Source organism: Chiloscyllium plagiosum, chromosome 7 (assembly GCF_004010195.1).
Source record: "Chiloscyllium plagiosum isolate BGI_BamShark_2017 chromosome 7, ASM401019v2, whole genome shotgun sequence".
Taxonomy (NCBI): Eukaryota; Metazoa; Chordata; class Chondrichthyes; order Orectolobiformes; family Hemiscylliidae; genus Chiloscyllium; species Chiloscyllium plagiosum.
Window position 1 is genome coordinate 21040872 of NC_057716.1, and position 12304 is coordinate 21053175.

The window sequence follows — 12304 nt, forward strand, 5'->3', positions numbered from 1 at the left end:
TATATTGGGGGGACAGGCCGGCTACTTGCGGAGCGTTTCAGAGAACACCTCTGGGACACCCGGACCAACCAACCCAACCACCCTGTAGCTCAACATTTCAATTCCCCCTCCCACTCCACCAAGGATATGCAGGTCTTTGGATTCCTCCATCGTCAGACCACAGCGAAACGATGGTTGGAGGAAGAACGCCTCATCTTCCGGTTAGGAACCCTCCAACCACAAGGGATGAACTCGGGTTTCACCAGTTTCCTCATTTCCCCTCCTCCCAGCCTGTCTCAGTCAAATCCATCAAATTCAGCACCGCCTTCCTAACCTGCAATCTTCTTCCCGACCTCTCCGCCCCCCCCCCAGTCTGTCCTATCACCCTCACCTTGACCTCTTTCCACCTATCACATTTCCGATGCCCCTCCCCCAAGTCCCTCCTCCCTATCTTTTATCTTAGCCTGCTGGACCAACTTTCCTCATTCCTGAAGAAGGGCTAATGCCCGAAACGTCGATTCTCCTGTTCCCTAGATGCTGCCTGACCTGCTGCGCTTTTCCAGCAACACATTTCCATCTATTATCAGAATGGTGACAGATTGGGAAAAGTGGAGGCACAAAAAGACCTGGGTGTCCTTGTACACCAATTGCTGAAAGCATGCATGGAGATGCAACAGGCAGTGAGGGCAGCAAATGGTACATGGTCCTTCATAGTTTTTTAAAAATTCATTCACAGAATGAGGGCATCACTGGCCAGGCAGCATTTATTACCCATCCCCAAATGCCTAGAGGGCAGTTAAGAGTAAACCATATTGCTCTGGGTCTGGAGTTACACGTAGACCAGAGCAGGTAAGGATGGCAGTTTCCTTCCCTAAAGGACATTAGCGAACCAGAGGGGTTTTTCCACCAATCAATTCATGATCATCAATAGACTCTTAATTCCAGATTATTACTGAATTCAAATGTCACCAACTGCCATGGTGGGATTTGAACCCGGGTTCCCAGAACATTATCTGGGTCTCTCAGTTAACAGTCCAGCAATAATACCATGAGACAATCACTTCCCCTTAATAGTGGGATGTTTGGATTACAAAAGCAGGGATGTCTTGTTTGAACTGCACAGGGACTTGGTGAGACCACACCTGGGAGTGTTGTGTGCAGTTTTGGTCTCCTTATCTGAGAAAAGATGTTCTGGCTATGGAGGGATTGCAATGAAGGCTCAGCAGACCGATTTCCAGGATGGCCGGACTGATAGACAAAAAAAGACTGCATCAGTTCAGACTCTATTCACTGGAGTTAAGAAGAATTTGGGGGTACCTCTTCAAAAGTCAATAAAATTCTCAAACTATACTTGGTGAATATGGGAAGGTTGTTCCCATGACAACAGAGTCTAGAACCAGGGACAACAGTCTTAGGATGGAAATAAGGAGAAATTTCCTCACTCAGACAATATAGCGAGCCTGTGGAATTCTCTGCTACAGAAAGCGGTTGAAGCCAAAACATTGAATGTTTTCAAGGAGTTAGATATAGTTCTTGGGGCTAAAGGGATAAAAGGGCATGGGGAGAAAACAGAAAACTGAGTTGGGTGATCAGCCATGAATGAATGGTTGATTCCTTCTCCAATTTATGTTTCTGTGCTGAGGTTGAAGTGCTTCCTGAAGACCCACAGTGTGTGTTCTTCAACCATATTTTTCTTTGCATTCATAACCTAATTGCATCTATGCATAACAAATCTTCCATGCTCCTCCCCCTCCTGCTGCATCCCCAAAGGCAGCGAGACCCGATTACCGAAAACTACAATACCGCTATACTCAAGGCAGCTGCAAATTATGGAACATGAGGAAAAGAATTTTCTCAGAAGTCAGAATTCAGTTTTCACAGTCAAAACAGAGTAAGGATATCCTAAAGATGACCAGCAGTGTTCCCAAAAAGCACTGTTTTTGGGGCTTGTATCTGTTAGCAAGTTGGGCAACTTTACCAGAGGATCTCTACATCAGAAAGAAGATCCCAAAGGACCCTGATATAAACATTTGAATGAGCACAGAGTCTTAGAATTATACATCACTGAGGAACACCTTGAGTCCAACATTTCAGTGCCAATTATGCCTGTCTGATCTAGTCCCATTTGCCAGCATTAAGCCAATATTACTCTAAACCCTTCCTATTCATATACCCATCCACCTGCCTTTTAAATATTGTAATTGTATTCACCTCCATCACTTCCTCTGGCAGTTCATCCCATACATGCAGCACCCTCTTGATGAAAAAGTTACCCCTGTGGTCCTTTTTAAATCTTCCCCCCTCACATTAAACCTATGCCCCCTAGTTTTGGACTCCCTATCCTATGAAAAAGATGTTGGCTATTTTTGCTATCTATACCTCAGGATTTTATAAGTCTCTATAATGTCATCCCTCAGCCTCCAACATCGCAGGGAAAGCCACCCCAGCCTATTCAGCTTCTCCCCATAGCTCAAACTCTCTAACCCCAGCAACATCCTTCCATCATTTGTCCTAGACATTTAAAGAACAACCGGATTTGAATGGCAGATGACACACCTCCTGCTCATAATGCTCAAAACATGCATGGGGACATATAGAATTGTTTGGCATTGTGATGTTTTTCTAACCTGGAATAAGTTCCAACATCATATGGTTTGAAAGGAGAAAGGAACTTTCTGAATTCATTGCAAACATCACCACATGGTGAAATGTTATCTTTTCTTTCACTGCTAAAGATTCGCTGACTGTAATTAAAAGAAAGACCCATGAGGTGTGGTAGAATTGCAGTTGCAGAAAAGTAATGTGAGGGTACGAGAGATCCTCTTCTGCAGGATAAGCAGACCAGATGATTGCCAATTGAGTGGCTGATCCACTTGGAAATAAATCATTTTAGAAAAATCTACAAACGTCTTCAATAACTTTATTTATTTGCGTAATCACCGAGTTGTCTCATGTCTCAAGGCCCAGAATGCAAATAAAGCCAGCCAGATATGCAAGAGCATGTCAGCAACATGGTGCAAACTGTAGCAACTGGCAAAAATTGGAGCTTAATCATCAAACAGAAAGGTTTTCATTTCACATCAATTCAATCTCTGTGCAACTTTATAGTTAAAGCCACTCTAGAGAACTCTCTAAAAATATTTTGTTCTGAGATCAATGATCGACTCGTGGCATTTCCAGGCCTGGCATTATTACATAAAATGGAAGGAAACATGTTAATGATGGGAATGCTGCCATAGGATTCCATTGGTGCAATGGCAATACTTTATAAAAAGTATCACAATATTCTAGTCATTAAAATGATAGGATACTAATTTTATTTACTTTTCCTAGAGATATAATGATGCTTTTTGTGCAGGTAAGATGGTCTGATTTTGACTTCTGTTGCCGAGGCCTGATTATCATGGTTAGCAGCGATCACAATAGTGACACAAGCTGGAAAGATTTTCACCAGCTTTTACAGGTCACAATGCAATAATGGGATGGAAATTCCCAAAAGTTCCCCTCAAGTTAATGATACAACTGTCACAAGACAACCTAGCACTTGACATAATCTTTGCCCATGACCATTTTCCATTGCTTCTTAATGATGTAAACAGTGGATCAGCATGAAGATGAGCACAACTTTAAAGAGAATGGCCCCCTCAATCTGGCTCTGGGATACGCAAATGTCCCCATTCGTTCAATCATATCCACTGATTTACAGAATAAATAGGCTTTAAAAAGATTTTCAAATCCAAAGCCACATCGAGAAAGTGTGGCAACAGGAACAGTGAAGATGAGCAGGGATTTAATAAAAATAATAACTGATTCGTCTCCCAGTCTTGCAGGAAGTCTGATGAAATATGATGGAGTTATGCTCCTGCTGCTGCTGTGCAGTCTCTTCGATGTGCTGTGATACCGTGATATTTCTAGAATACTACTTCACATTTAATATGGCACCAGGAGTGGTGTGGCAGGCACGCCTATCGTCTTTCGATATGACAAGCATTGGAGCTATGCAGAACACATCACCATGAGAAGTAGTTGACAACAGGTCATACTAGATATATGGTCTCAACAGACACAACACCATCTCCCAGCACGGTCTGGCTTTCTTTGTTCTCATTTTTAGTGCAGCATATAAGATCAATGTGGACATTCAGGGCACTGACAAACACTGTCACTGAGGCAGCAGTAGCAGTAAGTAGTCTCAGAGCACAAAACTCACATATTATAGGCCACGTAAATAGGATCAAGCTGATCAGCTAGGAAACCATCCCGAAGGTGCATTCGCTGCTTTTCACCACGTGAGTTGATGGGAATCACCCCTGGGTCCACCACAACTACCACTCCCACAATCAGATAATGTTCTTCTAAAACAACATTAGTAACCAAGGCAACCAAGTCCAGTGCTTCCTGTTCAGATCCATCCAATTCCACCACTACAACAAGCAGGTTGGTCCATGTGAAGACAGCACTGTGGAAAAATAAAAACATACATGAGAAAAAAAAAGGTAGCATAATGCTTGAGGAATTTTTTTTAAAAAAAGTCCACAGATAGAAAATGAATTATTTTAGAGCACTTTAAGAATCTATTATGAACACGGACACAAAAATATTGTCTAGGTTAGTCACTTCTGACCAAGTTCTCCTTCACTCGAATTCCATTTATTACCTGCCTCCCACTGCTCAGAAACTTGGCTCCTGATAATTTAACTCAATCACTAACTTAAAATAACCCAAAGTATTGAATATCATCCACCACCCGTATGTCTTTGCTTTATGTTCTTAACAACTCATGTTTTTCTGGACACCTCTACTCCTATAATTATGCTGCTATGGTGGGCTATGTTGGAGATACATACCACTAACATTCTGACTGCATTCAAAGCCTTCAAATCTAACAATTCCTTCCAGTTGACCCCACGTCTCTTTCCTTTCACTTGTGGCCTGTGTTCCAGTTTCAGTTTTATTCTGTTGCAGTTTTGGATTCTGAACAGAAATTAGTTTCTTCCTGGCCCAAATTCTATTATGAACACCACCATCACTGTCACTTTCTGCTGAGACTGCATTCTTGATCAGGCTGCCTTTAATCACTGCCAGGCTAGCTCCTTTGACCTCAGTCATTTGGTGGGATGTCTCATTCTACACTTGACTGTCTGATTCATCCTGTTCCAGGTTCTGGTCGAATTGAATTGGAGTGATTTGTGTTTTGCTTTTTGCAGTTCATGAACTAAATTGCTCTCTCACCCTTCAGAAGTCGAGCATTATCCTTCACAGCACTAGATTATCCAAGCCTCTAAAACCCAGATGCAACCTCACCATCTCAAAACTCTTCAAATTAGCTACCAAAGGGGATTTAGATTTTGTATCACTTCCTTTCAGCTTTCAATTTAAATCCCACTACTCCTTCGTATATGGCTTCAGGGATTGGCTGCTGCAAGGTAACGTACTGGAACAGCAACTCCAGGATTAATATTCCATGGCCGGCTCAGAGTCAAACCACCATTGCTCCTCAGCCTTCTGACTTACAGTTTACAGATTAACCAGCTTGACATGGACAACAAACGTGTGTACTGGTTTGTGCATATTTGATAGTCTATAAGTTGACACAATGTCTCAGATATTATGATTCTGTCACACAATCTTCTGCTTAGGACCCAACATTTCTTGCGGTGCGTGACAATTTTCCATAAAATATGTGGTGTCCATTTTGGTGGCTCTCATGCCCCATGTCCAACCTTTTTGATGTCCCATTTTCCACTAATTATCCTCCACCATTTTTCACCCATTCATGCCATATTTTATTTCCTTCTTGAATACTTCGCCATACTTTTCGAACTCATTCAATATTAGAATAGAGTAGAATATCCTTTATTGTCACTACCACTATCAATTTGACAGTTCAGCTGTAATGAAGAATTTATCTTAAATCACAGGTGAGCAGATTAAGCATGAAAGCTGATATCAATTAATCATGTTAATTATTTTATGCCTTACCATTCAGCAATACTCTTGTGTGATCTAAGCACTGAGGTCTCAATATCAGTTGGGTGATAACGCATTCCTCTCAATTCAAGGGTCTCATCCAAGGATCCAACCACATAAAGGGCATCATGACGTTCTGCAACAGACGAGATAAATACCACTCGTTTAAATAAGTCACTTCTAGTTAGCACAAGGAAAGAGATAAAAGTAGCTTTTCTGTAGACCTAAAATCCTCATCAGCCCTGAATTCCTCACATGTACTTTTTTGAGGACTTGAGTCCTGAAGGATGGTAGAAAAAAACTGGTGTATTTTAAATTCTGTGGAGATTTCATCATGAAAGGTAATGAAATGACACATGGAAAATATTTCCTTAAAACCTACATGGTTCCAGAGAGTTGTTGGACGTGAGACCTGGAGGTCACTTGACTGGTTTGCATGACCATTCTGTCTGAACAGAGTTTTGCAGGCAGTTGAGGATTTGATTTACAGCTGAGGGAAACTTGTTGAAGAACCGGCCTCTTAGCTTGCAAATTCTGTTTCCAAAGCACCTTTATTGTGACTCCAGTGTGAAACCTGATTGTCTTCACAGTCATAGAGATGTAAAGCATGGAGAAAGACCCTTTGGTCCTACTCCTCCATGCTGAGCAGATATCCCAAATAAATCTGGTCCCGTTTGCCAGCATTTGGTCCACATCCCTCCAAGCCCTTCCTATTCACATAACCATCCAGATGCCTTTCAAATGTTCTAATTGTAGCAGCCTCCACTATCTCCTCTGGCAGCTCATTCCATTACACGCACCACCCTCTGGGTGAAAAAGTTGTCCCTCAGCTCTGCACAAAAAAGTAGCCCTTTGGGGCACTTTTACATCTTTCCTCGTTCAGTTAAACTATGCCCTCTAGTTCTGGACTCCCCCACCCCAGGGAATAGACCTTGTCTATTTACCCTATCCATGCCCCTCATGATTTTAGAAAACTCTATAAAGTCACCCCTCAGCCTCCAATGCTTCAGGAAAAACAGCCCCAGCATATTCAGACTCCCCCAATGGCTCAAACCCTCCAACCCTGGCAACATGCTTCCAAATCTTTTCTGAACCCTTTCAAGTTTTACAACATCTTTCCTACAGCAGGCAGACAAGAATTGCACAAGTTTTCCAATAGTGGCCTAACCAATGCCCTTGTCAGCCGCAACATGACCTCCCAACTCCTATACTCAATGCACAGACCAATAAAGGCAAGCATACCAAAGGCCTTTTTCACTATCCCGTCTAACTGCAACTCCACTTTCAAGGAACTACAAACGTGTACTCCAAGGTCTCTTTGCTAAGTAACATTCCCCAAGACCATACCATTTTCAGGAGGCACAGTGGCTCGTACTATTGCCTCACAGCATCAGAGACCCAGGTTAGATTGCAGCCTCGGGTGACTGCCTATGGAATTTGCACATTTTCCCCATGTCTGCGTGGGTTTTGTCTGGGTGCTCCAGTTTCCTCACAATCCAAACATGTGCAGGTTAGGTGAATTGACCATGCTAAATTGTCCATAGCATTAGGGATGTGTGGGTTAGGTGCATTGATAAGAGGTAAATGTAGAGTAATAGGGTAGGGGAATGGGTCTGGGTGGGTTATTCTTCGGAGGATCGGTGTGGACCCTTTGGGCCAAATGGCATGTTTCTACACGATAGTGATTCTATTCTATGAAGATTAAGTGTACAAGTCCTGCCCTGATTTGCCTTTCCAAAATGCAGCACCTCTCATTTATCTAAATTGAATTTTACCTGCCAAACCTCAGTCCATTAGCCCCATCTGATCAAGATCCTGTTGAACTCTGAGGTAACCTTCTTCGCTGTCCATTACACCTTCAATTTTGGTGTCATCTGAAAACTTACTAACCATACCTTCACATCCAAATCATTTATATAAATGATGAAAAGCAGTAGACCCAGCACCGAACCATGTGCCACACCACGAGTCACATGCCTCCAGTCTGAAAAAAAACCCTTCACCATCATCCTCTGTCTTCTACCTTTGAGCCAGTTCTGTATCCAAATGGCTAGTTCTCTCGGTCTTCCATGAGATCCAACCTTGCTAACCAGTCTACCAAGAGAACCTTGTCGAACACCTTACTGAAGTCCATGTAGATTACATCCACCTTCTGCCCTCATCAATTCCCTTTGTTGAAAAAACTCAAACAAGTTTGTAAGACATGACCTCCCATGCACAAAGCCATGTCGACTATCCCTAATCAGTACTTGCCTTTCTAAATACAGGTAAATCCTGCTCCTTAGGATTCCCTCCAAAAATGTGCCCACCACCAATGTCAGGCTCAACAGTCGATAGTTCCCTGACTTTTCCTTACCACGTTTCTGAAATAGTGGCATCATGTTAGCCAAGCTCCAGTCTTCCTGCACCTCATCTGTGGCTATTAATAATAAGGATTTCCAAGCAAGGGTCCCAGCAATCACTTCCCTGGCTTCCTACAGAGTTCCAGGGTACACTTCATCAGGTCCTGAGGATTTATTCCCCTTTACACATTTTATGATGTCCAGCATCACTATCTCTGCAATATGGACATTTTTTAAGACACCATATTTATTTCCCATGTTCTCTACCTTCTATATTCTTCTCCACAGAAAACACTCATGCAAAATATCTCCTGCAGCTCCACATGTAGGTGATTTTGCTGATCTTTAAGGGGCCTTATTTTCTCTCCATAGTAACCCTTTGTCCTTAATGTATATGTAGAATTCCTTTGGATTCTCCTTAATCCTATTTGCTAAAGCTATCTCATATGCTCTTTTTGCCCTCCTGTTTTCCCTCAAGTATATTTCTACCGCCTTTACATTCTTCTAGGGATTCATTCATCCCTGCTGTCGATACCTGACACGTTTCCTTCTTTTTCTTGACAAAATCCTCAATTTCTCTCGTCATCCAGCATTCCCAACACCTAACAGCATTGCCCTTCACCCTAACAGGAATATACTGTCTCTGGACTCTCGTTATCTCATTTTTGAAGGCTTCCCATTTTCCAGCTGTCCCTTGACCTGCAAACATCTGCTCCCAATCAACTTTTGCAAGTTCTTGCCTCATACTGTCAAAATTGGCCTTCCTTGAATTTAGAACTTCAACTTTTAGTTCAGGTCAGTCCTTTTCCATCATGATTTAAAAACTAATAGGAATTATGGTTGCTGGCCTCAAAGAGCTCTCCCACTGACATTTCAGTTATCTGCCCTGCCTTATTTCCCAAGAACAGATAAAGTTTTGCCCTAGGCTAGTAGGTACACCCACAGTGAATCAGAAGAGTTTCTTGTGCACATTTCACAAACTTCTCTCCAGTCAAGCCCTGGCACTAAGGCAGGCACAGTCTGTATTTGGAAAGTTAAAATCCCCAACTACTACCACCCTATTATTCTTACACGTAATTGACAGCGCCTCACAAATTTGGTTCTCAATTTTCTACTAACAACTGTGGGTCTCTTGTACAATCTAAGGTGATCATCCCTTTCTTATTCCTCAGTTCCACCCAAATAACTTCCCTGGATGTATTCTCAGGAATATTCCCCCTAAGTACAGCCGTAATGTTATCTCTTACCAAAAATGCATTCCCCTCTTTTCTTGCCCACACTTACTATTCTTCCTATAGAATTTATACCCTGGAACATTAAGCTGCTTGTCCTGTCCATCCTGAGCCACGTCTCTGTAATTGCTATCTCATTCCCAAATTCCTAACCATGCCCTGAGTTTAGCTGCCTTATCTGTTAGGCCTCCTGCATTAAAATAAATGTAGTTTAATTTATCAGTACCACCGTGTTCTCTGCTTTGTTCCTACCTGCCCAACTTGCTCCTTTTCCCAACTGTACCAGTCTCAGACTGATCTCTTTCCTTACTATCTCTTTGGATCCCATACCCCACCCGCTTAAAAGTTTAAATCCTTCCGATCAGCTCTAGCCGATCTCCCCCGCCAGTTTATTAGCTCCCTTCCAATTCAGGTGCAATCCATCCAGGATAAAGCAGCAACAGCTCAGTAGCAACAGTGTGTACCTAGCTACAAGATGTACTGCAGAAACTCAAAAGATCCTCAGACAACACCGTGCAAACCCACAACTACCACTATCTAGAAGGACTAGGGAGCAGACACATGGAGACACCGCCACCTGCAAGTTCCCATCCAAGCCACTAACCATTCTGACTTGGAAATATATCACCGTTCCTTCACTGTCACTGGGTCAAAACCCTGGAATTTCCTCCCTAATAACATTGTGGGTTAACCCACAGGTGGTGAACTGTTGTGGTTCAAGAACACAGCTGACCACCACCTTCTCAAAGGCAACTTGGGACAGGCAATAAATGCTGGTCAGCCTGTGACACATCTATCCCATGAGTGAATTAAAAAAACACTATATGCCATATCACCATTCATTTGCAGATCATTAACTGCACAGCTTCCTACATACAAAATATTCTCCCAGGAATCTCTTGTGTCAGGTCGCTTGCCCAGAATCCAAGGTAGTTATCTCAGCTCTTTCCCAGGGAACCTCAGTGTAAACTGACTCCAGCATTAAGGTGCTCCCCCACCCGCTTCAGACTAGAGTTTAATCCAACACCCGCTTTCCTGGGGACTGCAGCATAAACCCAATTCCTATCTCATAAAAGAACTCTTACCAAAAAGACACCACTCACTCCCAGGGGACTCCAGCTTAACCCTCCCCCCATTCAAACCACCAGGGGACTCCATCTCGTCTCAATAAATTGATTTCTCAAGTCTTCGCTGCAGCCAAAGATATCCCTCCTCAGGTAAAGATATCAAAATTTTACACAAAACTCCAGCTGTGTCTCCTTACTCTACACAATTGCAGCAAGACTTATTGTCGTTATTTCCCAACAATAAAGGTGAACATATCATTTGCTTTCCTAATTATTTACTAAACCAGTATGTTACCTTTGTGATTAGTTTACGATACCTAAGATCCCTCAGAATACCATCATTAGTATTACCATATTAAAAAAAAATCAGCTTGTCTATTCTAATGAAAATGGATAATTCTGCACTTTCCCACATTATATTCTACCTGCCAATTTCTTGCCCAATCTCTGAAGCAGCTATATAGTCTTTGTGCTTTCTTCACAGCTTACCTCTTCTAGTTGTCATGTATTATTAATATTTATCCTTTTAAAACTTGTTCAATTTTACCAAAATGCTTAAACGAAATACTTTGCAGAATTATAATGTGAAAACCATGCTTAACCGCACCCCCCCAAATTAATATAATTACATTTCTCAATGTTTCTGCACACCAACTCTTACCTCCAGTTGCATCAGTTAATTCTGTTCTGCGGAGAAATCCCAGATATCCTGTTCGTGCCCACAAAGTTTGAGAGTCTCCAAAACTGAGTCTGGCATTAAAATGGTCAGCATGTAAGGACTCTTCACCATAAACAGTGAAGTACCCAGTAGCATTGTGAGGGCTACTCACCCAGATCTGTTCAGGGAAAGCATCACAAATCAGCAACAAATCACAGTTCCCTACATGTTAAACCTCTCAGACAGTTGGTGAAGGAAGAGACCTTAACTAAGTTTTAGATTTATTCACAAAGTGAGCTTTTTTTAAGAAAAAGGAAAGTGTATAGTTCCTAACTCATTAACACTGGTGGCAGATTACAAAGTCTATCTACATGCATATCATGATACAATGACTGACTGCAATCTCAATTTATACAGTTAAAACTCTAACCTACCAAACAATTTTAATTTGCAGAAGAAAATCAGTTTCATTTATAGCCTTCGACAGAATTAAAAAAAAAACCTTGTGTCTCATGTTTGTTACATACATTCTCTCCATTAGATTTTACTGTCACACGTTATGGCTCAATTAATGAGAGCAAGAAGCTCTTTCCCTACAACACCTGATTAGATTCCCTACAGTGTGGAAACAGGCCATTTGGCCCAACAAGTCCACACCAGCCCTTCGAAGAGTAACCCACCCAGACCCATAACCCAAACCTTATTACCCTACATTTACCACTGACTAATGGACACTATGGACAATTTAGCTTGGCCAATTTACCTGATCTGCACATCTTTGGACAGTGGGAGGAGGAAACCCACGCAGACACGGGGAGAATGTGCAAATGCCACACAGACAGTGACCTGAGGTAGGAATCGAACTCAGGTCCCTGGTGCTGTGAGGCATCAGTGCTAATCATTGAGCCACCGTGCTGCCCAAAAACCTGAATGCACAATCAAGGTCCAAATGTAGAGGATGTGAGCTGTTAACGTGAAATGCTTGCAATCTGCACTAACATTTGCATCAGTTCTTGGACTGTTTCCGAAGTCTGTTCTGGTCAAAACTCAGACATT

At 42.2% G+C, this 12304-nt stretch overlaps 1 protein-coding gene across 3 annotated transcripts in view; it reads right to left on the minus strand.

Annotated features, from left to right (window-relative positions):
• Positions 1-2885: 2885 nt before the first annotated feature.
• Positions 2886-12304, minus strand: part of LOC122551395 (disco-interacting protein 2 homolog A-like) — a 278397-nt gene continuing 268978 nt past the window's right edge. For all 3 annotated transcript variants that reach the window (XM_043693215.1, XM_043693216.1, XM_043693217.1), the window contains 3 exons: positions 11252-11426; positions 5962-6085; positions 2886-4438 (listed from right to left, as the gene is read on the minus strand). In XM_043693215.1, the coding sequence (XP_043549150.1) occupies positions 4186-4438; positions 5962-6085; positions 11252-11426 (552 nt within the window). In that variant the 3' untranslated portion in view covers positions 2886-4185. The remainder of the gene's footprint in view (positions 4439-5961; positions 6086-11251; positions 11427-12304) is intronic.